The sequence below is a fragment of the Canis lupus genome, chromosome 21 (genome assembly GCF_011100685.1).
Source record: "Canis lupus familiaris isolate Mischka breed German Shepherd chromosome 21, alternate assembly UU_Cfam_GSD_1.0, whole genome shotgun sequence".
In the NCBI taxonomy this organism is placed as follows: Eukaryota; Metazoa; Chordata; class Mammalia; order Carnivora; family Canidae; genus Canis; species Canis lupus.
Genome location: NC_049242.1, coordinates 31,823,673 through 31,848,612, shown reverse-complemented (window position 1 = coordinate 31,848,612; position 24,940 = coordinate 31,823,673). Strand labels below are relative to the sequence as shown.

The window sequence follows — 24,940 nt, the reverse complement described above, 5'->3', positions numbered from 1 at the left end:
TTGCCTTGCTCTTCTACAAGTAGACCCAGGAAAACACTCTGGGCATTTCATTTTTTTTTTTTTTTTAAGATTTATTTGTTTATTCATGAGAGACATAGAGAGAGAGGCAGAGACACAGGCAGGCGGAGAAGCAGGCTCCCTGCAGGACTCGATCCCCGGACTCCAGGATCACGCCCTGGGCGGAAGGCAGGTGCTCAACCACTGAGCTACCCAGGCTTCCCTGGGTGTTTCAATTAATTCACTCTGACTGAGCTGCCTTGTAAATTAAGCAAAATGCTTTACCATGTTGAGGGGCTAACCAGCTCCACGGGGCCACTACAAAACAGGGTGATCACCTAAGAGCAACTCTGAAAATCTCTTCACAAGCTCCTGGAACGGGAACCGTCAGGATCCACTTCTGACTTCTGTGATAAGCAGCTTCCTAATTGTGTTTGGGTTATTGAAATAGGGATTATTCAACGATTCAGAATTTTTAAAAAACCATGAATGTCAAGAGAACATTCACACATAGGACTTCTTTATTAAAATTAAATTCCTTTAAATAGGAATGTGTTCATTTAGCCATGAAGGTTCCTGGTTCAAAAGTTTGCAAGACCATACTGTTTGCTGCAAGATTTTAAATCAGGCACTCTGATTAATCATGTCATTGGGATGGACTTTTAAATTACACATCCCTCAAAATATGTGCAGTATAATGTGCTATATAATCTGGTTCCTCCTACCTCTCTGAAGGCAGTTCCCCAGCAGACTTCTTCACGGTCATAAACTCCAGCCACACAGACCTTGCTTCTTCCCATACACCGAGCTGACTTCTGTCCTGGCTCAGGGTGTGTGTTGGATGGACCACCATCCGAGGGGCTTCCTCCCCAGCTTAGCTTCAGGACTCCTCCTCTCAGGGAGGTCTTCTCTGACTACACAATCCTTACCTTGATTTATTTTTCTCCATAGTATTTATCACTGCCAGAAATGTTTTATGTATTGGTTTCTTATACACACATGTGTATACACACACACAAGCTCTGTAAGAACAGGGAGTTAGTTTATGTTCTTCATGCTGGTTTTAGGTGCTACAACGCTAGCACCTAAAACCAGTGCCTGCCAAGAACCCCTAGCACAGGGATAGGCCTCATGTAAGAATGTTCAACTGTATGTTCTGCCAACCACTCAGGTCCTTTTTAATGAACAAATTAATGGAGAAAAAAAAAAACCCAAAGATACAAAATTATGTAATTATATATTTGGTCTGAGCTTAATTTTTTTTAAATAGGGGCAGGAAAGGGGGAAAAATTTGAGAAACAAAGGTCAAAATGTTAAACTCTTTCTGACTTTCCAAAGTTCCTAAAATAATCATTTATTGGGGCACCTGGGTGGCTTAGTGGTTGAGCGTCTGCCTTCGGCTCCGGTCGTGATCCCAGGATTGAGTCTCACATCCAGCTTCCCATGGGGAGCCTGCTTCTCCCTCTGCCTCTGTGTCTCTCATAAATAAATAAATAAAATCTTTAAAAAAAAATCATCATTTATTAGTTTTACATTAGGAAAATGAAGTAATAAGGTGAAACAGAAGGAAAAAAGCCAAACATATCGCAGCCTCTTCATTCCAGTGCTCTAGGCTAAAGCCCACAGTCTGTGGAGGGTTCCAGAACTCTACCTGCCCCCTCTTCTGTTTCACTACCAGTCTAACCTACCACCCTTCAAAAATCTTTTTATTGAGCCAGGATTGAGACATTCATCTTCTTATTCTCCAAATCAACAAGCACAGTGTCGGATACATACCAGACACCAAACAAATGCTTGATTTATGCATCTGAGAGCTAACACAGCAAAGAACCCCTAGCACAGGGATAGGCCTCATGTAAGAATGCTCAACTTCATGTCCTGCCAAGGAACATGACTTTTCAGCACTGAAAATGTTCCTTTGACTATCTTTCTCCATACAAGTTTTGGAGTTTCTCTCTTTGAAACAAGCGAGTCATCAAAGGCTCATTAGCCCATGTTACTAGCTCCAGGGGATTTGGCCTCAAAAGGATCAGTCTAGATCTGGCTCCAGAGGATTTGGGCCTGATCCAGTTAGCATCCACCCTATGTCCATATCACTCATGGCTGTTTTATTAGAGACAGAAAGACATGTCTTATCTCCCTTACAAGACTTCTGGGCTCCTAGAGGACAGGGTCCCATTAATCAGGCTGGATACAGAGCTTCCAGAGTACAGAAGGGGTTGCTCAGTATTACAAGATGAATAAATGAATGCGTTCACAGCCCCACAGCCAAGTCCAGTTAAACTGGGGCTTCAGTTACTTTCTGCTTTGTTTCAGGAAGATTCTTTTTAAATACATATACTTCAGGAGCAAGATATACCCAGCAGAACAAACCTCTTGTGCTTCCCTCCCACCTAGGGCACCTACAGAGTTGGAGGTAACAGGATAAGCTGTTTCTCATGAAAATGGACCCACCTGTAAAATGAGGGACTCCTTATCTCCTTCTAGACGTGCCAAGCGTTCCTGGTACGTTTCATTACTAGCAGCACCGTGGTGATTTACCTGGGACTAAAGGGGAAAGAGTGGGGGGGAGAATACATTTAAAAGGCTGGAAGAACATCTTACCAACTTTCAAATGAAGTATGCAATTTGTGAGGACAGTTTCGCTGGTTGCATGTACAAAACCACCCACCTAAACAGGAAACCACAGGATTTCAAAACTACTACGAGAGGACCATTGATAGGTGTGCCTTGAAAGCTGGCCAAACCACCCCCTGGATGACCTCACCCTTGGCCGGGAAGGTCTTGATGGAACTCCAGACCCAGCGGTGCTTGACTTGACTGGGCATGTTAGGTCTGGCGTAGGCGGAGGCACAGCCTGCCAGAGCACCAACAGCAATGAGTTTACTCTTTGAGAAGGCCAGGGGGCTCGTACCATTCACCGAGGAACTATGTGGGAACATGTCCCGCACAGATCTCGATCTCGCCCAACTCTCACATGAGGGTTCTCAGAACTGTAGCACACTTTACAGCATGGAGGCCTTCTTGAGCACCACAGAAAGCACAGAGGATGGGGAACACCAGGCATAAAGCCCTTCATCCATTCACATGTCCCTTCCAGGAATGGCCAGTCCCTCCCCTCCATAAGGGCTCCAGTGGCCAGGCTGGCATGCTGTGTGCTTATTTCTCTCAGCTCTAACACTGCAGGGAAGGATGAAACATCCTGAGAAGACCCCAGATGACAGCCAGAGGGGCCTCAAAGAGCTAATAGGGAACAAAGCATCCAGAAACCCAAAAACAGAGGAGGAGAAGATGTGAATTGGCAGGTGGAAGATAGAATTTATAAAATGCCCTGAGCAAGAGAGAGGAGGCTGCAGGCACTTTTCGGGTGTGTCTGACCTGATTGTAGGCAGGAAGGAGGGAGAGAGGTGGCTGCTAATGGGACTCAACTGGCCCAATGCCATCAACACTCCCTTCCCTCATGCTTAAAGGAAGGCTGAAACTCAGAGGCCCAGAGTAGGCCATCCAGGGGCTTGGCAGCCTGAGAAAGCAGATGTTATTGCTAAATGGGGAAGTGACAATCATCATAATCTGGGCTAGTCCAGGGGAGTAAATGCTCTGAGATATATGAGGCAGTATCCTCCATTCCAAAGACAAGTCGTGGTTGAGCAAAGGAGTCGGTCAGAGAGGGATCAAGGCACAGAGGTCCAGAGGTGGCCCGCTTCTCCTGAGCCCATTTTCCCACATTCCAATCTTTAGAATGGGCTTGCCACCACCTCCCATTAAGAAAGGGCACCTCCTTCCCTCCCTTGTCCCTCGCCTTCCCCAGCGCATACCAGGTAAGGGCAGGAGACAGAGCCAGGCCCAGACCTGCAACATATTCAGCGACTAAGCATTCTGCTTTCAAGCCCTGGGGTCTCACTTGTGAGAGAAGCACCTGCCAGTGAAGGTGCAGTGGGAGGGCCAGCCCAGGGGCCATTCCCTAGGGCAGCTGTACCAGGCATAGGCTCTAGGCTACCCAGGGCAAGGCGCCCACCACCACACCACTGCCCTTCACTCCAGCCTTTCTCTAGTCTGCATCTTCTTCACTGTTATGGAAGTTCTTTCATACTACAGACAAAGGGCCTTAACAATTACAAGTGACTTCTTTGTATTGATGGCAGTTTATTGTTGTGACAATGCCGGTCCTCACGTAGCCAAACACCAACTAGCATGCAAGGATATAATTATAACTTATGTTCTCTCAGAACCTCAAAAGAGAGGAAAATAATTCTTAACAGCAGGCCAAGTGCTTCTCTGTGAAATAATTCACATGATGGAGAGAAAATGACCCAGGCCCCTAAGGGAAGCTGGGCAATGTCCGACCCCAGTGCCAAAGTCAGGACATGTAAGGGGCCACCCAGCACTGCTAGCTGCCACGCGTCCAGCAGGAGGTCCAGGAGAGAAAAACCAAAAAGACTCCCTCCCCAAGACTCCAGCAAGCTCCCACACCACAGTGCCTCAGTCAAATGGGTCACAGTACGTTCTTCATGTTATAAGTCTACCCATGTAATCACCCAGAGACGCAGCTATTTTTACAACCGACCAAAAACGAAGTTGATGTTATAAGTTCAGTTAACATACAAAATGCATGCCAAAGAATCTGTAGCAGGTGCTAGATGTAAGTTTAAAAAAACAAATCTGGATCCACTCTAGCAGCCAGTGGAAAAAGCAAACCACAGTGAATTACAAGATGCACAGATCAGCATGGTAAATAAAGTCAAACTGACTGCCTAGGAGAAACGTAACTATTCCTACAGAAAGGAGAGACTTAAAAGCTTTCAGAGACTCTCTATGCAATAGGGTAAACATCCAATATCCATGATGTTATCCTCACAGTAACAGAGCCCAGCAGAACTCACTGCCTTCCTGTGATACCTTCTAAATACGTCAAAGGATAATGGATCATATGCGCCAAAGGCAAAAGAAATTCAATAGGACCAATCCAATGTGGCCCAAGCAAAGTACTGTAGATACAGACCAGGCACTTATGCAGTGCTCGGCATGTGTTGGGAACTGTTTAGAGCACTTTAAGTGCCTTAACTCTTTTAATACTTCCCATTACCCTGTGAGAGGAGTACTATTTTGATTCTATTTTACAGATAAAGGAACCAAGGCATAAAGTGTATGAATAAGGCATAAATGGATATTTTGCCTAAGTGACTGCGTAAGTAAATTGGTAAGTCTTCTGTTATAGCTTAATTGAGGAATCAAGTACAAATTTGGTTTAATATACTGGGATTGTATGAAAATTCACTTGAAATAAGTTTGAAAACACTGAACCTAAGTGTCCATTAATAGAGGAGTAGTTAAATAAGCTATGGTTCATCCACATTATAGACAATCTCTGGCATTTCAAAATATGAAGTAGATATTTATGAACTGTCACAAAAATATAAGACCTATTAGATAGTGAAAAAAGCGAGATCCAAGGAATCATACAGAGTGATATTAGAAAACAATACTCTATGGCTCCATGGGTATAGGACATATGCATGAAAATAAATAGACTCAGTGTCTGGAAGGCTACACAGCAACCCGTAACAGTGCTCCTTCTGGGGAAGTGCCTGGGCTATGGAAGGCTGGGGTGGGAAGTTCAGTCAAGGTGGGCTTTTATTTCAACCATAACCATTTTTTGTAAGCAGCTCAAATATTTTCTTGAAAAATTAAAATACATTTTAAAATCCAGAAGCATTGAGTACCTACAACAATGGTTCCTGATACTTCCTTCCTCCCACAGCAGCCTTGAGGGATACACACCCTGTCCCAGCAGGCACGCTGGTCCCTAGGATGGTAATGCTCCTGGCAGAAAGGCACCTCCCTTGCCCCAAATCACTGTTTGAGCACCTTCCCCTCTCATTCAGTCTACCAAAATCACCATTGTTCTCTAGTAGGCTTTCAAGAGGTATTCAACAACAGTGAAATGGAGACAATGTCCCGAACGCAAGTCTGCGTTATCACCATCCTTTGCTTTTCCTGACATGCAGAACCAGGTCTTCGCAATCCAGTTTCCTTAGAAAGCATAGACCAGGATAAAACACCATCTCCACTGAACACAGAGCCAAGAAGAGGATTATTTTAGAATTACCGTGTTGAATGCCACTACTCATCAGCCAAAGGTGAGGATGTCATTAGGGCAGAAAAGGCACGTGGTTATGAAAATTCATTCCAATTACTCAGAAACATGTTTTAAAAGAGTTGAGACACAGCTCTGTTTTGTCCTACTTTGAAAAGCGCTTGTTTGTCCAAGGCTATACTGGTTTCCCTAATTCTAACAGTGGAATTGCAATAGAAGGCTCGGACCAATTTGGAGATTGTACATCTGGATCCCTGGGTGACTCAGGTTTGGGAGTCTCTGAACTTCTTGTCCATGTTCTCTATGAGGTAAATCAGTGATGGGGTAGCTGCCCAGTTCTCCATGCATGTGAGACTCAGGCATTCCATGGAGGGAAGAAGTCAAGCCAAATTCTGAAGGGTGCTACACGCTAAATTTCTATTCCTCCACATTCTAGTGTGGCAGGTGAATTTAAAGGAAAGTTCTACTCTGTTCCATTCTTAAAGGATAATCATCCCATTGATGAGTAAAAACGACCTCTTATTTATATTCAACTAATGATGTTAGCCCCCCTAGGCTGGACCTTCTAATAGATGACTGATGTACTAGGTGGGATATACATCTATCTGATGTTCTCTTCTGTTTATGGTTATTTCTACAGATGTGTCAGAAGAAAAAGGGATCTTCTCATTCAAATTTTCTATGGTCAGAGCTGCTCCTCAATCTATAACCGATATATTGTGTGGAACCAAGGAATCTGTGTGCTCTATGGAGGTGGAATGGCAACTATAGATGGACACTTACATGTCCTCTTGCATCTTCACCAAAGAATGCCACAGTACAACATGCTTCCTCTCCCTTATCACAGAACTGAATAGATGGGGAGTTCTTCTTGTACGTATGTTGTCAATAATTGGCAAACTTCAGCCAATATTATCAAAGCCAAATCATCTTTGCTTTTACTAAAGCTTTGCTCTCAAGAGTCTGGGCAATCCATCCTCTAAAAGCCAGAACCCTTGAAGGCAAATATGAGACACAGTCCATATGGTCAGATCAAGGTCTTCCTGAGGCTTTGACAGTGACACTGCAGAAAGTCCTCAGGAACAGAGAAAAAAACACAGCACCTTGACTCTCAAAAGGTGAGAAAACTCCAAATGCTATTGCTTCTAGGACTGAGTCCGCCTAATATACAGCTTCAGCAACCAACAGTCTAAGGCTATTGTCTAAGCCATTCTTATCTGGAAAAGAAAGGCTTTAAGATGATGTAGCAGCCATGCAGGATGTTCTATGGTTGGGGTCATAGAGTTGATCATGAAAGTTAATCAGCCTTAGTGATTAGGAGGGCAGGGAGAGGATGGAGAGAGGACTGTGTGTGTCCAGGAAGCAGAGCACTGGCCAGCAAGATTCCAACATGGATAGTTTCTACAGAAAGGGCAGTTTGGACCAAACAAGGACATTAACCTAATCTAGACTGAGTCTGCCTCTACCTCTCCCAGAGGTCGGTGAATAGAGTTTGCTATTGATAAGTTCCTCATGCATGAGAGCTGAATGCCAGGAGACTCAAGAAATAGAGCAGGCTTTCCATATCTTGGGAGGACACTGCATTTTAATTAGGGATGAGATTATCCAGGGACAGTTAAGGCCCCCAAAAGAACTATGGTTACTTGTTTAAAAAAAAAAAAAAAAAGCAAAACAAACCTCCAAACTAGGCAATTTTCCTCTTGCTTTCTTGCTCAGAGGGAAAATAAATGAAGACCAATATGAGAATTTTTCTGAACCCTGGAATCTACTCTGTCCAGAATAGACTGGATCATCACCTTTACTGTAATCACACGGCACAAGTGAGGGCTGCCATTTTCTTAGAGATATTCTCACCCCTCCCAGCCACCTGATCCACGTGCAGATGGTTGGATCCTTCCTCTGAAATTTTAAACTTGGGAATAGAAAATGGTAGTGGTTGTGCTAGAAGGTTCTTAGGTTTGTCAGTAGCCACGTTCTCATTCATATGGAAGCAGCAGGTTTACAGCCGGAGTCAGCTAAGAAGCCAACATGCATGGGAACACAAAAGCCAAGAAGAAAAGAGATGGTGACATTCTCATCTCTGGTTCATGTGGTGTAAAGGCAGCAATATATCCCTGCCCTTCCTGTTGGTTCCTTCTTAACCTGCACGGTTCAAACTAAGGTTCTGTTGCTTGCAACCAAAAGCCCTGGTCAATGCATTTGTCTCAAAGGGTGATAAATCAATTGACCAAAATTTATTCTTTTGGAATAAAGAAGGAATTCCTGCTATTTGGAGAGAATACTAAGTAACAGAGGAATTCTGCCTACTGTTGATTTCTTGAACTGGCAGTTGAAGAAAGAATAGTCAGTTCTGAGCCAACTATAGTCAAAATCAGGAGCGAGGGCCAAAGGGGATCTATTTTGTAGCACAGAGTGTATCTGTGTGGGATGTACTGGGATAAAGACAGCACCCAGTCTCCTTCATGTGTGAAATGGAGAACTTCCTATCTACCATCTGTTGGCCTCCATTATTTTCCACGTAGAGCAAAAAGGTTAAGGCAGGGAATGTTACAAAATTCAACAGGCCAATGAGTATCAACTGGGCATGTGTGGTGATGGGTGGGTGGGTATAGGGAAAGAGAAAAATAAGTTAAAACACAATAAACAAGAAGGTAAAGTAAGGTTAAAAGGATGAGTGGGAAATAAAAAAAAAAAAGGGTAATAAGAATATGAAACCACCTCACTACCCATTAAGAAGTTCTTTGCAAAGACTGACCTGTCCTACACAGCTGTACAAACGTAATGTCTGGGAGCACCGAGGCCAAGAGCAACAGGTTCCCTGTACCTACCCTTTGCCCAGCTGGAATTCAAGGCAAGGGATCCCTGGAGACTTTGCTGTGGGCCTTCTATATGCATGTACAGAATTCCTACAGCTGCCTGCTACACAGGCATGACATCTGCAAAATGACAGCTAGGAATGGCTAGAGACAGGGCTGCACTAATCACATGTGATCTTGAGTAGGTCACCTCATTTTGGTTTTCCCAGCCTTTAAATGGAGAAAGTATACCTCACCAAGGAATACAGAGGATCAGTTAGGTCATTAAGCACAAAAATGTATGGGAATACAATTACAGAATGTTTTTTATTGAGGGATGCTCTAGTATTTCAGTTTGTGAATGATCATGGGAATATGGAAATCATTTAAATGGCTTTGTTTAAAAGACCAAAGTACAGTCAGAAGCAGTTCCTCCCTTGTACTGACAGTTTTAATTAACTCAGTCTTTTTGTGCAAGAGAACAAAAAGGCCGTGTTTTTGATCAGGATACCTATAAAGTATCTGTAAAGATCTGTACAAATAGACCAAGGGAACAATAACCAAAATACTTTCAGTCTGGAAAGAAAAAAAAAATGCCCAAGTGACAACATAGACCCCACTGCTAGCTAAGAGCTCTGGAATCATGCCTGTGGAGCAAACAGTTGAGGACGTGTTCATTTTCCACTGTTCCTGAAAAGATGCCCATGTTTTGAGTCAGATCTACAGGAGCACAATTTTTTTCCTCCTTGTGAGCATTTTGCTATGTGCTGTAAATAATATGTGCTACATACATTATAAATGAGCACAATGAGAATTTCGATAGCTAACAAGGACCAATCATAAAAACTTGAATTATTTCTTTTCTAATCTGGAAGTTGAGTCCAACTTAAGTTAAACATGAAAATTCCAGACGAATCATCCCTGGAGCTTCCTGAGAGCCCTCACCCTCTGGACTCTAGTGGCTAGTTAGATTCCATGATGCTTGCTCACTCTTGGCCTGGCCCCTCCATTGTAGCTTGGCCAAGGGATAGCCATGTTAGGTCTCTGTGGAGTTCTGGATGGCATGCTTAATGCCATGGCTGGGAGCCATGCAGAATCCCCAGGAGGACCTTTCACAGCCCAGCCAGTCTCTGCCAGTAGAGCATGCCCTCTATGTATGCTCTGGTCCATTCTTAGTGATGTTGGGTAGACCATTTCTGCAGCCTTCCCCTAACTGGTACATGCTAAGAGACCTCCTGTCAGCACCTCACTTCTCTGAACATGGGGGAAGAGCTGGTTCCAGAAGAGTCAAGGAGGGCAGACAAGAGGTCACATGGGGGTATCACGTGGTGTGTAAGTATGGAGTGTCGGCTTCCCAGTGTGACAGCTCTAGCCATCCATTGTGGTGCTATTCAAAACCAACAGCTACTACTCAGAGCTGCTGCCCCGGGGTCTGAAATACATCTGCCTTCCTTTTTATTTTTATTTTTTAAAAAGATTTTATTTATTTATTCATGAGAGACACTGAGAGAGTGAGAGAGAGGAAGAGACACAGGCAGAGGAAGAAGCAGGCTCCATTCAGGGAGCCTGACGTGGGACTTGATCCCGGGACTCCAGGAACACATCCCAGGCTGAAGGCAGCACTAAACCGCTGAGCCACCGGGGCTGCCCTGCCCTCCTTTATTTTTTTAATTAATTAATTAATTAATTAATTTATTTATTTATTTTCCTCCTTTTTTTAATATCAAGATCTGCGGTCTTCACCAGGTAAAGTCACATTTCCTTCAGTGCTTCTAATAAGCTGTGAATTCCAGTTCCTGCAGGATCCTGGCCACAGTTCACATATTGTCCCAACTGGTTCAGATCATTTTATAGGATGATCCCTTGCTTGAAACAACATGGAGATTTTGAACAATTAATTATATGGGCTAAGCCTTGGCCTTAGATAAGTCTTGGGATGGCTCCCCCTTCTTCAGTCATTAAAAACGTAGATGACATGTGTTTTCAGCTGAATAAGAAAACAAGAGAAAATGTGTAGTATTTCCAGGCTGCCTGGTCAAGGGATTTTATCAAATCCAGAAAAGCAATTTCAAGTGAGCCGTGGCTGCCAGGCATGGGGGAGACGTCAGAGTCTCTAAGGCTAGACTTCAAGCTCAGAAGCACTACTCACATACCAAACTTCTCAGAAACTTGAAAAATGTTGACCTTAAAAAATAAAGGGGACCAAAAATAATAAAAATAAGTGGATCATAGAGGCCATACTCCATTCCTGTTACACAGTTCAGGTTCTATATCAGAGAACAAAGCAACATGAGTGTAGGCAGTTGCTTGTAAATACAAAAAACTCCTTAGATTTTTTGGTTCGTGAGTTATAGGACTTTCTGGCAGTTTATAGAAAAACAACTCTTCCCAGGACCAGCTCTACCTTTTCTAGGCAAAGAATAGTCGAGCCAGTTTGCTTTCTTTGGCCCAGAATTAAAGAAGTTTCTTACAAATGCAGTATGAGTGGAGTGCGAGTCCAACAAGAGAGATCTATCCTCACCTTGACACCTCTCTAGGCCTTCGACCTCTTGGTTTCAATTATATATGAGAGGAGGATATGTGTTACTGGTAGAACTGTCACTGTCAAATGATCTAAATGACCACCTTTAGGGGAAAGCAAAGCCAAGTTCATAAGCAGCAAACAGTCTGGTTGACTAAAGTTCATGTAATCTTAATTTATCTATTCAATGACTCAAATATTCCTGAATACCTACTAGGTGCCACTCTGTGCTGAATAAATGATTCAGTCTCTACCCTCAAAGAACTCTGTAGTCTCACGGAGAGATATGATAAATATAGTCACAGAATAAGCCAGCAGCAGTGGCACAGGAGAGGGACGAATCAGTTATACCCTCAAGGAAGAAGAAAGGCTTTCCAATGAATGAGTTTTGAAAGCTACAAAGGAATCTCCCCAGGAGAATGAGAGAACAGCATCTCTGGAAAGTCTTCCCAATATAGAAAAATGACCCACAAAACTGTAACAATCACTACCCTTCAGATGCTCTGCTTTCCCAAACTACAGAGAAAACAAAAGATACCACGAAGACCATCATCTAGAAGCTCCTCACTCAAGGAGTTAGTGTGATGCACAGAAAGGCTCCTAACTGATCATCCTAAGGAGCATGTGGAGTGAATGAAATGCATTTGATTTCCCAAGATCTTGTTCCAAAATTATAGCCTTGGATAAGCTTGGTCTCTGCTAAATTCTCCTGAGGAGGTGGCTGGATACATAAGGGACCTACAGCACTGGGCTGTAGAAGTGGTTATCTTGCAAAGAGAATCTATTACTCTCCAGGGGGTGGTGTGTGTGTGTGGCGGGGGGGGGGGGGGGAGTATAAATTCTTTGAGTGATGCATGTTCCTCATCTTGCCAATATCAACAGACACACTGGTTCATTGCTATTAAAAACATTTTCGGGGACAGAAGGGCAGCATCAGGTGCTGGGGTTGGGGTGGAGAGGGTGCTGTGACTGGAGACATGAGAAGCAAATGCTCAGTGCCTCTTGGACTGTCTGGACCCGCTAAGGAGCCAACAGTCAAACTGGCACAAGAGAAAGACCCATGAATGGAAAACATGGGATTAGGTGGAAGGCCAAGGGAGGAGTGGGTCCTCTGGTCACAAGATTCCCAAATGGGAATGAATTCCAGGGGAAATGGATAGGAAAAGTTGCTTGCAAACTGGAGGCAGGAAGAACACTATAGAAAGAACTTGAAAGAGGTCATTAGGGACAAAGCCGGTGTTTGGGAGTGGGTTTGGGAGCAGTCGGGAAAGAGTAGAGATGGTGAGTTTTCAGCCCACTCATTCGAGGTTCCTGATAGCGAAAGGCAGGCAGGTTATCAGGCAGCGTGGAGAGGCAAGTAAAGGTCAAAGACAGTCTTTTTTTTTTTTTTTTAGATTTTATTTTTTTATTCATGAGAGACACAGAGAGAGAGAGAGAGAGAGGCAGAGACACAGGCAGAGGGAGAAGCAGGCTCCATGCAGGGAGCCCAACGTGGGACTTGATCTCGAGTCTCCAGGATCAGGCCCTGGGCTGAAGGCAGGCACTAAATCGCTGAGCCACCCAGGGATCCCCTCAAAGACAGTCTTGACTTGTTTTTCCCTAAGATTGGAGGAGACAAAGAATGGAGGAGAAGCATTTTCTGCCAAGGACAAGGATGAGCAGGCAGGGTAGATGTAAGAAGAAATGATCAGAGGAAAGAGAGGCCGCAGAACCAGACTGGGTCAGGAGGACAAGATCCCAATCTAGCCTTGGCCCATGAAACAGGAGCTGAAAATGTTGGCTGTGAACATTGTTACGTTTTGTGGTGAAGGGGAGGGAATAGGAGAGATTCATCTATGGGTGACTTCCCCCTCCCCCCAGTGAAGTAGCTAGTGACATCTGCTGAGAGGGGAGCATCAGGCTGGGGACAAATAGAAAGGTGTGAAAGGGCTGACACAGAAGCCGGAGAGGGAAGAATGCAAGGAGGAGTCCAGGATCCCCAAGCACTGCCGCCAGCCCTTGGAGCTACCAACGGCTGTGCTGCTCTGTAGTATCTACAAGCTATTTAACAAATGGCCCTCGTATGATGTCACCTTGTTAAACCCTGCTGGGAAAGAGGCCTGAGGGCCTCTCCAAGAAGCTGACAGACAGGAATCACAGGTGCCAGAGGTCAGAGACAGTGGAATTCTAGCTCCTACATTATGCTGAGGAATAGGATGCTTGGGCAAGTTGGGCACATTGGCTAAAGACGGGATATACCTAATAGGAAATTGCAAATGGCTAAAACTCTTTAGTAATCATCCCCACTGCTATCCTCCTTGTGGTCTTGAAAAACCTCTCCACCCAGAATCACGGCGGGGCATATGGCTCTGGAGCAACCAAAGGCTATCAGTTATGGTCCAGATCACCACTACCATAAATAAATGTCTACAATGCATTTTCTCAGCACTTTACATACATCGCATTATTTATCCATATTTTATAGTCGAGGAGGTTGAATCACAGGGGGGTTAAACCAGTTATCCAAGGTCACATGGAGCAGAGACCTGAGCCTAAAGAGCTGGATCCAGGTACTGTCAGCCAGTAGGAGTGGCTTCCAGAGGCTGATGCCTACTTCTCCCCCTTGCATTGCAGTCCCACCTGAGCAGAAGGCAAGTCAAGGTCTGGAGCTAGGATGCCTGCATGTCTATTTGTCCTAGCGGCGTTTCCGGCCCAGGCTACTGGATCAACCATTTGAATACCAGATGACACAGAATAAAGTCTCAAGTTAGCAGGTTGAGCTCATCCCACATTCTACTACAGAACCCAAGCTATCTGCATTGGGGATCCAGGGTAATTCCTTTCTCTTTGAGACTTTGGGCTAGAAGTTGGCTTTAAACACTGAAAGTGCTAGAAGCCAAGCAACAGTGTGAAGATGCTGACAGTGGGATTTCTGTTCCTGGGAAAATAAGCTCCCCTCAGAGGGCAGTGGGTGGGCCCCACAGACCCTGCCTGGAGCTATTATTAGAGACTCCCTCGTGACCATGTGGGTTGGATCCACGGATCTCAAGGCAGGGCAGGTGTGAGCTGTTTGTGAGTCAGTCAGGAACCAAACAGCTGAGGGACAGAGGCCCTCTGGACTCCTGCGGCAGATTACCTTGTCCTTGGGCTCTGTCTGTTGGAGAGGGAGCAGGAGGGGCAGCTCTGGTTAGCCTTCACGCAGCAGCCACGGCCAGGATGGCCAGAGTCAGTGCTGCCGGTGCCTCTGGTTATTCACCATGGGCCAGGTCACAGCTGCCTCTTTTAGGTCTTCAGCTTGAGATCTCGATGTGGAATGCAGCAAGGGGCGAGAGCCGGAGGGAGGAATGGCCTCACACGTGCTGCTGGGTGAGAACCAAACTGGTCTCACCATTCCCCTTTCAGTTCCCACCTTCCTCATAACGGCCAATGGCAGTTAACGGGTATGGCAGGGTTCTTCCGGCACGGTACTATGCTACGCACACTACGACATTAGCTTACTTGACCCTCACAAAACCTGCGTGTCATTATAGGCACTGTTATCTTCCTTATTTCATAGATGAAGAAATCCAGGGTTTGAGGAAATCTACCTAAGATCATATAGCAGGTAAGTTTGGCAAAGCCAAGATTCCAGAACAGCCCTTACTCCAAACCACGTGTTAATTACAATAGTACACAGCATCCCATCCCCCAAAGGCCACAGAACAATGTCCCCTTTCTGAGCTAAGGCATCCCCTCTAGTCTGTGTCTCCTGGCCCACAGACATCTCCCTCATTGCTCCCAAATTCAAAGACTTGGTCTTGCTCTGAGACACTAACTGCTCCCCCTCCCCGCCCAGGCCAGGCTAGTCAAAGGCCAAGGGCTTCCAGCTCACACCAGGTCACCCCGCATTCATTTTTTCTAAAGGCACCCCTTCTGCATGGGAAAATGAAGGAGACAGTGTTTGCACCTTCAGAATCCTGGCCCAAGAGAGACCAGCTCTCCAAGCCACCTCGGCTTGAGGACGAGTGGGAAAAGGGGTGTGTGAGCCAGGCAGATGGAGGTACTAGAGATCCGAGGTGGAGGAGCCCACTGCAGGGCTGGGGTCAGTAAAGAACTGCTGGAAAATGAGAGCCTCGATGGGGTCTCCTAAAGTGGGTGGCAATTAGGAGGATGCTGGGCAGCAGCTCAGCAAAGGGAGCGAGTGGACGCAAGAGCTCAGAGTAGATATGAATGAGGAGACAAAACAGGTAAGTTGAGGCTCAATCGCAGAAAGTCTCAAAGGCCAAGCAGGCAGGTGAGCCTGGGCTTTCTTTTCCAGACTAACAGCAAGTCCTGGGGTCTTAGGATCAGGGTCACAGAGGAAGGGATTTTTTTTTTTTTTTTTTTTTGAAGGGGATTAAAAGGGAAAGAATCTGGCACTAGTGTTTAGGGTAAAGATACTCTGGTTCTTCTTCCTATATCATATCCAATACTTTGTGCTTCATGTGTAATGATCTATAAGATTCTAAAAGTAGAAGAAAAACTGTTTTGCTGGAAGTCACCCTAGAGGTTTCTGAGGTCTCCTTGCTTCAAACTTCCCTGAGCTGCCTTCCAGCTGTGCACAGGAGCCAGCGTGCACAGCCTGGGTCTCAGGACAAAGGGCCTTCTTACACCGCAGCACATGCAAAATCAGTTCCTCTATGGACAAAGCTTCTGCATGAGCTGTGGAGTTATATCCCCTGGGACATGGCACTGACGGTCCCAGGCACATCACAGCTGGAAGACCGTGTGGTTAAAAGCTTCATTTGGATATGGGAAAACAGACTGAGTGATGGGAAGGGCACCTCTCACCGATTTCCCCCCAGAATCTCCAGGGAAGGTTTCTGACTGCTTAAGACAATGGATACAAACCTTTGCCAAAATGTCTGGTCCCCTCAGCCTGCTCTCTGCTGGCTGCAGCGCCCCCATCCCAAAGCTGAGCAGGGACTGAGCACAGACAGGATTTCTACCGAGTTCTAAAACCAGTAATTTTTGACATATTTGGCAAAAGAGAGGAGGACAGAGAACTGGACTGGGAGACAGAAAGCAGGGTTCAAGGGCAGGCTGCACCACGAATAGCTCTAACACTAACAATCAGGAGGTCCTTAGCCTCTCCTGGGTGTTGTTAAATGAAGGGCTTGTACCGGTTGGTCCCCACCAGTCCCCAGAGCTCTGGCTGTATTCAGCTGCCTTACTTTTCACAACATAGCTTGCCACACACCACCTCACAGCTAGAGCAATTTTCTTAAAATACAAATTGGACCTGCTCCCCCTCCACGTGTCCCAGGTCACTTCTCTGCCACAACGCCCCCCACCCCCCCCCCCCCACACACAAACCACGTCCCCGCGCAACCCTCACCCTCCACTGCCCTGTGTGACTGAGCACCTGCCGGCTCCCCCCGCACGGAGCTCAGCCTCTCCGGCTTTCTCGCGGTCTTGCAGCGCACCCAACTCCCTCTTGCCTTAGGACCCTACACACACGAGCCTCTTTGAGTGGGGTGTTCTTCACCCCATTTTCCACCCGACTCACTCCTACTTTCCAGGTCTCCGTGAAGCGTTCCTCGCTCGGAGGGCTCCCTGACTGCTCCTTCTCACTCTTTCATGCCCTGGATGGTGGTGATCAACAGTCTCTGCTCGTCGCTGCACTTAATTTGTAACTTCAGGTTTATTTGCCGGGACAGTAACCTCTGTCTCCCACAAGAGCAGAGTCGGATTCCACTTTGCTCACCACTGGACACCCAGGACCCCCGTCTCTAGAAATATTTGCGGAGCGCGCGCTGCAGAGGGTGCATACAAAAGCCAGCATCCCCGTGTTTGGGGGGGTGGGGGGCTCTCCCAGCCCAACGCTTCCTGTCCCTCCTGCTCCTCCCTGGTTACAACGTCCAGTCTCTTATCTGTCTGCTGCTTTGGCCCTTCCTGCTTCTGAGAAGGGCTCAGCCTCGGTGTGAAAAATAGAGACAACCATCTGAGCCGGTTTAAAGATGGTCACGGAGGAGGAGAGAGCCTGAGTTCTGCGAGTACCGATGCTACTCCGGCCCCAACATTCATTTCATTCATTCGTTCGCGGCTCACACCACACACCTGAGCTCGTCCCCTAGAGAAAGGGCATCAGCAACTCGCAAGCCAAACCCTTGGCTTCAGAGCAAGCAGAAGAGAACTCCCCGAGAGCCTTCCTCCGGAAGCACAGAAGCTCTCCCTGCTGACAGCAACCGCGAACACTCCGCATCCGATAACATCCTGAGGTCTGAATTCAGTGCATTTGAAAGGCAGCAGCTTCCTCTCGGCATCCTGGAACCCAAAGGCTAGGGGGACACCTTTATCTGGTCACCATTTAAGTGCCAGAGCTGAACCAACTTTTTTCACCGCATCCATGCCTTTCTGTACAGAAGCTCATTCACCAGAATGTCAGTGGAGAAACAAAGACAGCTGACTGTTTTCTCCCCTGGTGCCTATAATTAGATTCTCATGGAGAACTTGGCCACAACAGGGCTTTGCCGGACAAACACCCCCCCCCCCACCGCTCCCACCCCCCAGCGGCATCTCCAGGGAGACCCAGATAAAGCAGCCAGCCACTTACCCTCTTCAGCCACGCAAAATGCTTGTAAACATCAATGTCCCCATCCATGCTGGGCACCCATGTCAGCAGTTAGAGTCCTTGGTTGAAAAAGCCCTTTTGCTGGCTAGACACCAAATTCTCTCCTCTTCCCTGCTCCTGCCCCCCCTCCCCCCGGGACGTCAAGCTGTGTTCAAGTTTCCCCACTTCCCTGGCCCGTGTCCTTCGGCCTCTCCCCACACAGTTTCAGATGCACCGCGGCTCAGGCTCAGGCCGGGCGTCCTGCTCCCGTGTCCTCCCCCTCCGCCCCCAGACACACGCGGGCACCGGCTCGGCTCGGGACTGGGAGCCTGCAGAGCAATCAGACCTAGCAAAAAGGTAGGGGGAAAAGAGACTGGGACAGGAGTTGTAAACACACACACACACACACACACACACACAGGAACATTCTTTTTGGTGATAATACCAGAGCCTGCCAGAGGGAAACAGTCCCGAAGAAAATTCTTCGTCTGGCTTCCCCTTTCTGCAGTGGCTGGAACTCATTACGGAGAGACCCCGATTTCCTGTCTCCGCTCCACTCTGCATTTACCCACAGGCCCCCAGCTGCTCTCAGTTTATTTGGGACTGGGGAGAAGACTAAAAATAAGTGCTGCTCTTGGAGGAGCTGCCCGTTCCCACACACACAGCCTGACCCCCACCCCGAAGCCCACGCCTACCCCTTCTCCAGGCGGGCGTCGGGCTGGGCCCTCAGGAGGGCCTGTCATTTCCAAAAAAGCACACATTCAGAACCAGCCCCAGCCTGGCTCCCTGGCCCGCTGGGTGTCTGCCGTCCTTGGCGCTGCTGGCGCTGTCTGCCGAGGTGGAAGGCCTTTGCCATCAGAGGAGTCTGGCCTGGGCTGCTGGCAGCCACCAGGGGAGACCCGGGCTTCCTGGAGTGGGTTCAGCCCCAGGATGGGTACAGCCCCTGTTAAGGCTGAGGCCCGCCTGTCCCCCTCTCCAGAGGAGCTGCCTCAGAGGCCAGGGCCAGGGCAGGGTGAGGCCACCTCCTGTGTGTACCCATGAGATTCAGGGGGAGCTCTGGGGATGAGCCCCAGGAAGGCAGTAGCCAGTGGAGACAGGGGATCGCTGTTTCCCCGTGCTGGCCTTCCAGGGTGGCCTCCCCTCCTGCCCCCCCCACCCCCAGGCTGGGCTGCCCTTCACCTCCACACACTCCTCTCACTCCTCTGAGAGCTTCCCTAAACACAGCTTTTTTCCTTTGCCTGGTCCGTAACGTGCGGCCTTTGGCTGGAGTGATTATGAAAGCGGTCCTTGATGTGGGTACAGCGGGAACCGTGGTTACACGCAAGGCCTCTGAGCTCTGCAGCCCTAAATGACTTGCAGATGCACATCTTGTGATTGCGTGGGCCTTCCCAGGGCCCTTAGGGGTCACGGCGGCGGTGGGGGCGGGGTGAAGGGGGTGGGGGTGTGCCCCAGAACCGCTGCCTGAAGAGAAGGGGCAGCATGCCCCAGCATGGCCCCGACATCCACCACTGCCCAGAAGCCAGCCCGAGAGAGAGCAGGACGGGCCTGGCAGGGGAGTCGCCAGCAGGCTGGCCCAGTCCACACAGATCAGAGGCGGCAGCCGCAGCCGGAGCGCTCTGGCCAGCAGCTGGCACGAGGGGAGGAGTAAATTCCTGGAGACACACCCAGATCACAGGCTAGGAAGGAAAAGCAGGCTCTGCCATCCGTGCACGGAGCTCTAGGCCCTTCTCGCCTCTGGCCCAGCTCAACCGGGGCCTGGCCCCACCCCTCGAGGCTCCCTGACCAGAACGGGCAGAGGATGTGTTGGCGAAGCAGCCCTCTAAGGTTGCAGGGCGAGGGAAGTTTTGTTTCTTTCTGTCTGAATGTCTGGGGGAAGCCAAAGGGAGAATTCATTTGGTCAACACCCATTTGCCCAGCACCCAAGGCAAGTGAAACTGACTTCCTGCCTTGAGCAAATAAAGAATAAAGGATTATCACATGGTATGTGGTAAAGGTGTTTCTGGGGCTCTGGGGAAGAAGATGGAGAGTGAGTTTAGGGGCTGGATGAGGAAGGACGGGGCATAATCCCAGCCCCTGTTCCCCTTGGTCAGGGCTATGGTGCTCTTCAGTAGGTTCTGGAGGAAGAGGAGGCAAAGAAAGGACAATGGAGCAATGTGGTGGCTTCTCTCCACCTTGCTAGCTCCCACCTGCCCATGGGGGTTGGCTCAGATAGCATCCACTCATCAGCCACATCTCTCTCCACTTTACCACCTGCCCTGTCATACTGAACCACCCTGGACTGTTGACAGGTCTGTGCACTGCACCAGACTGGAGAACATGTGTCTGAGCCCTGGCACGCTGCTCTGACCTCCGTGCCTGCCACAGATTTTGGCACACAGTAAGAACTTAAACATTCTTTGAGTGAAAGAGTAAGGCTCACGTGGCAAAAGAAGCCTAAAATTCTAATTGGAGAATAGGAGTCTTGAAGGTGTGCTTCCCCAGGGTAACGATGCTTCACTGAGAGGAAAAGATGGAGCAGAAAGGTGTAGAAAGGGAAAGGAGAGGAGGGAGGAATCCAGACAAGTTGCAGCTAAATTCTTGACATATTTTTATGGTATCCTCAAGTAGCAATTCCTACTTCAGCCCTTTTTTTTTTTCCAAAGCGTGTTTTACGATTCAACTCAGAAATGCACAAAATAACAATCCAAAGACCTAGGAGCAGAGCACGCGTGTGGCAGGTGGGTTGAGTGACCAAGGACACAGGAGCCATATACATCTTTTCACTGACCCCCAGGTGGCAGGTGGCAGCTGGCCCTGGGCATGGCCCTGTCATCTCCCTGGCAGGGCACAGCTGGCAAACCTACAGGTGAACCACCTCACTCAGAAGGCCATCCCGGCCAGGGGCACCTCACAGTGGCCCACAGGTGGACTTTGAGGGGATTAGATAGGCCTCTGAATAAGTTCATAGGATACATACAAAATCCTATTTGGATGTATAAATCATCATTTCTCTGAAAATAAAGTTTTCAGATTATCAAAATGTTCCGTGACTCCCAAAGGATTAGAAGCCTGTGTTTTTTCTGGCCTGAGCAGTTATTCTGAAAGGTTTAATCTTCCCTTAAAGGGGGTTGAGGGGGTGGTCCTCCTATCTATTACACCACCTTGGATCTACTGCTGAAGAGTGATCTCAGGAACCACAGGGGGTACATAAATAGGGGTCATTACGGTGACCCTGAACGCCCTTGGACGTTTTGCTTCCCAAAAGCAAGTCACTCACCAGCAACCACACTCAGCTCATCACTGTCTGGAACATGAGGCAGCCGGCTGAGGGCAAAGGGCATGACATTGAGAGACTGAGCATTTGGAGCCTAAAAACACAGCTAAGAGGATAGCATAGTCCGGTTTGGACAGGGAAACTCATGTGATTTGCTCCCTCCCCCCCCCTCCAACCCAGGGCTTAGCAGGGAACCCTGGAGAGTCACCTCCACGGCTGGAATCTCATATACAGCTGGAATCTCATATACGTGTGGGAATGACTAAGGGTGGCTTCCTAAAGTTTGGCTCCTCTCGCCAGGAGTTCAGCATCACCTAATTGGGCAGAACTGTGGACTGAGGGGGGAGGGGTGCCTCACGGGTCATGTGCCATTCTGACCTGTCACCTGCAGCCTGAGCTCTAGCTCAGCCCTGAACCTTGGGCTCTGGGCCATGGTGACAGGTGTCAGGATGGCCCTGGTATGCCAGATACAGGTTTGTGTCCTTCCAACAGGTGTGCTGCATGGTGGACCTGCCACTGGAGAGTGGAGGCGGAGGACAGGGAGGAGCCCAGCCAGAGGACGCTGCCCCTTTGGGCGGGCAAGCAAGTCCTGCTGGTAGAATAGCAGCCCAGCCACTGCAGCCCAAATCCCCATGGTGCACAAGCACAGGAACCCCCTCCCCCACTCCCCACAAGGAGTTAGGACAAGAATCGGCAGACTTTCCCTGTAAAGGGCCAGATGGCAAATGTTTTAGGCTTTGCAGGCCATATGGTCTCTGTTATACTTTCTGCCATTTTAAGTGCAAAAGCAGCCACAGCTAACACATAAACCCAAGAGGGTGGCTATGTTAACACTTTATTTGTGGACATTGAAATTGGGATTTTAGGCCATTTTCATATAAAATATGCTCATCATTTCTCATTGAAAAACATAAAAATGATTCTTAGCTCATGAGGCCTAAGAAAAAGGCAGTGAGCCAAATGCAGGCCACAGGTTGCTGACCCCTGGCTAGGGTAATACTTCTCCATGTAAAATGAATCATCTGGGTTGAAGGGTGTTCTTACAAAAATGCCGATTGTGACCCAGAAAGTTGAGAATGGGACTGGACACTGTGCATTGTTAACAAGCTCCCGGGTGATGTTCATATGTGAGGATCTAAGGACCATATTTGAATAGTCAGAGGTTAGGAAACCACTTTGAGAAACTTCTTAAAGCACAGGGTATTGAGCAAGTTTGCCTGGAAGTATGAATCCTCCAGAGCCTGCCTGCCTACTTACCTACCTACCTACCAGTGGTTCCTGCAAGGGCAGAAGGTCCCTGGTGGGTGGAGGGTGGGTGGGCGTCTACATGCTCAGACCCCAAGTTATGCTAACCTGGCAACATCAGCCACCATGTCCCCTGGGCCCGAAGCAGGAAACTTAGTGGGGAAGGATTTATTTGCTCTTTTTCACCAGTGTTTGCACATTCTTGGTCATTTATAAACATTGGTTCTTAGGGACTGAAATAGTTTCCTCAAGTCAGGTCTGAAAGGAGCCAGACCTCTAGAAATTAGTAGGGTACAATTTACTTGGGGGCAAGCGGTGGGCAGCAAAAAATCCAGGAAAGTTAAAACTGCTAAATTTACAGTAGCTGCAGGGTCCCCACTCTGAGATGCTAATGCCAGGAAAAATGTATTTAAAAAAAAAAAAAAATCCAAGCTACAGGGAGGTTTCTCTAGGGCAAGGGCCTGGCAGCACAGGGCCAGGAAATGCCTCTTGGAATGGAAGGAGCCGTCCTAATAGCGCCCCAGCAAAAGGCACTGGAATGAAGGGGTATGGAGAGGTCTTCTCTGCTTTGACAATGGAAGGCCCCATCTCTCTGCTCCCAGGACCCGCTCTCAGCCCTTCCATTTTCTCTGCCCCAGCACAGACCCTAGAGGCCTCTCAGGCCAGTGGGTTCCAAGGAAAATGGGAAAGAGCTCTGCCAACTGACCCAGGTACACTGCTCAGCAGCTTCATTAATGAGAGGAGCTTAGGTCATCTGTCCAACTGAAACAAACAAAGCTGTTTTTCTTGTACAGAGCCTGGATCTTCTTCCTTGGGATTTAGACTTTCTAGCATTTATCCCTGACTCCCACCTAGTGGCTACATCCGGTACTTCACACAGGAACAAAGACCCAGACAACCAGCCCAGTTCAGGGGAGGAGTCCCTTGGGAGCAAAGGGGGTGAGGGTGGGGGTGGGGGTGGGCAGGGCCTATACCTGTGACTTTCAGCTCTCACGAAAGGGAAAGGCAAGAAACTCACACTGGGAACTGGCTCCTAGAAGCTCTATTTTTTTTCTTCTCCCTTGAAATGTAAGCACCAAGTTTCCCCTTCTCTCAAGTTCCAGAGAAAAAGATTTCCCTATAAAAGCCCCGTAACTTTTCAAAATGAGTATGTCCAACAAGCATATATCCTGATCCATCTTTTGTTCTAGGTCCCGGGTGGAGAATAAAGATAACAGAGACAAATCACATGGCATAAGGAACAAGCTCACAGTTCATAATTCACAGAACAGCTTTTCCTCCCTACCTTTTCTTAGAACTCCTCTGGCTTTTGGGCATGGTAAACAGATTTGCTTCCTTGGCCAGAATGAGAGATAGCAAGCTAAATCTGGCGGGAATGACGGGGCTTTGTTTGAGGAGCTGGGAGCTGAGCAAGCAGCCATCTGGGACAAGGTAGTGGAGCAATGAGGGGGGTGGCCGTGTGCCTCCTGGGCCCAGGCCTCTTTGGTTCTTGAAAGACTAGTTAAGAAGGGAACCGAAGGCTCCTGAAGCTGCAGCAGGCTGTCAGTAGGGAGCACACAGCCTAGAGAGGACCTCACTGCCCCGCCATCCCATTCTACTGCTCCTGAGATGTCAGCCTCCACCCAGCCCTGACTGTAGGGTGGCTGCACCTAGAGAGGCTCCCTAACCCATCTCCACCTTGGAAACCGAAAGGCCTCGGCTCGGGGGAAGGCAGTGGCTGGTACTGGCCATGAAGCCAGGACTGGAATGCCTGGCCAGATCTTGCAGCAGACTGTCAAACCAGCTGTCACTTCCAGTAGGGAGGGAGAGGTTCATCCAAAGCCGCAAGCGAGTGACAGACCACTGGCCTCTTCCTACCTCCCATGCTGCCTCACCCTGGTTCAGTGCCACCCAAGCATACTTGAGAGGACACCTGCAACCTTGTGGAAGAAAGCCAGGGTTCCGGCTGGGTGGTCAAGCTACTGCAGGAACCCTGCTTCCAGAGAGGGGCCTGAGGACAGTCCTACTGCAGGTTCTCTGCCCACCTCTTCCCCTCACCCTGGAGCCTGGGCTTGCCCTGACTTGCCCTCACTCTGTTGCTGCTGCCTTTGCCAGCCTTTCCTTGGACTTCATCTTGAGGCCCTGAAGCCTTGGCACTTTACACAGGATCCCCCTGACCCCACATCCAAAGCCATTAAACAGCAGGATAGAGGTATTTGCAGGAGGAGAAGAGGCATAGGTACTGAACTGTTAGAGAAGCACCCAGAGCTGGAGACTGCTGGCTCTGACAGCTCTTGGGCATCACCCAGGGGCCTGAGTCACCACCTGGCTGTCCCCCAGCCCTGCTGAGCCCTCTGGAAGACTAGTCCTGCTATGGGCTCTACCCCCAGCCCAGCTCTGGCTACCCAACCAGCTTCCATCTAGCCAAGGCAAGCAGGTGTAGAAGAATAGGGAAACCCCTTCTAGACCAGGAAAAAGCCCCACTCAAGGTACAGCTAGATTCCTA

The 24,940-nt window shown here is 48.3% G+C and overlaps 1 protein-coding gene across 12 annotated transcripts in view; it reads right to left on the bottom strand.

The window, feature by feature from the left end:
- The window catches only part of PPFIBP2 (PPFIA binding protein 2), a 170,079-nt gene that overhangs the window by 83,001 nt on the left and 62,138 nt on the right, over positions 1-24,940 (bottom strand). For 9 of the 12 annotated variants that reach the window (XM_038568934.1, XM_038568938.1, XM_038568941.1 and 6 more), the window contains one exon: positions 2,452-2,544. In XM_038568934.1, coding sequence (XP_038424862.1) covers positions 2,452-2,544 — 93 coding nt within the window. Of the gene's footprint in view, positions 1-2,451; positions 2,545-17,464; positions 17,767-17,960; positions 18,278-18,652; positions 19,046-24,940 lie in introns of those variants that run through there. The other 3 variants (XM_038568942.1, XM_038568944.1, XM_038568945.1) reach the window with 3 other exon arrangements.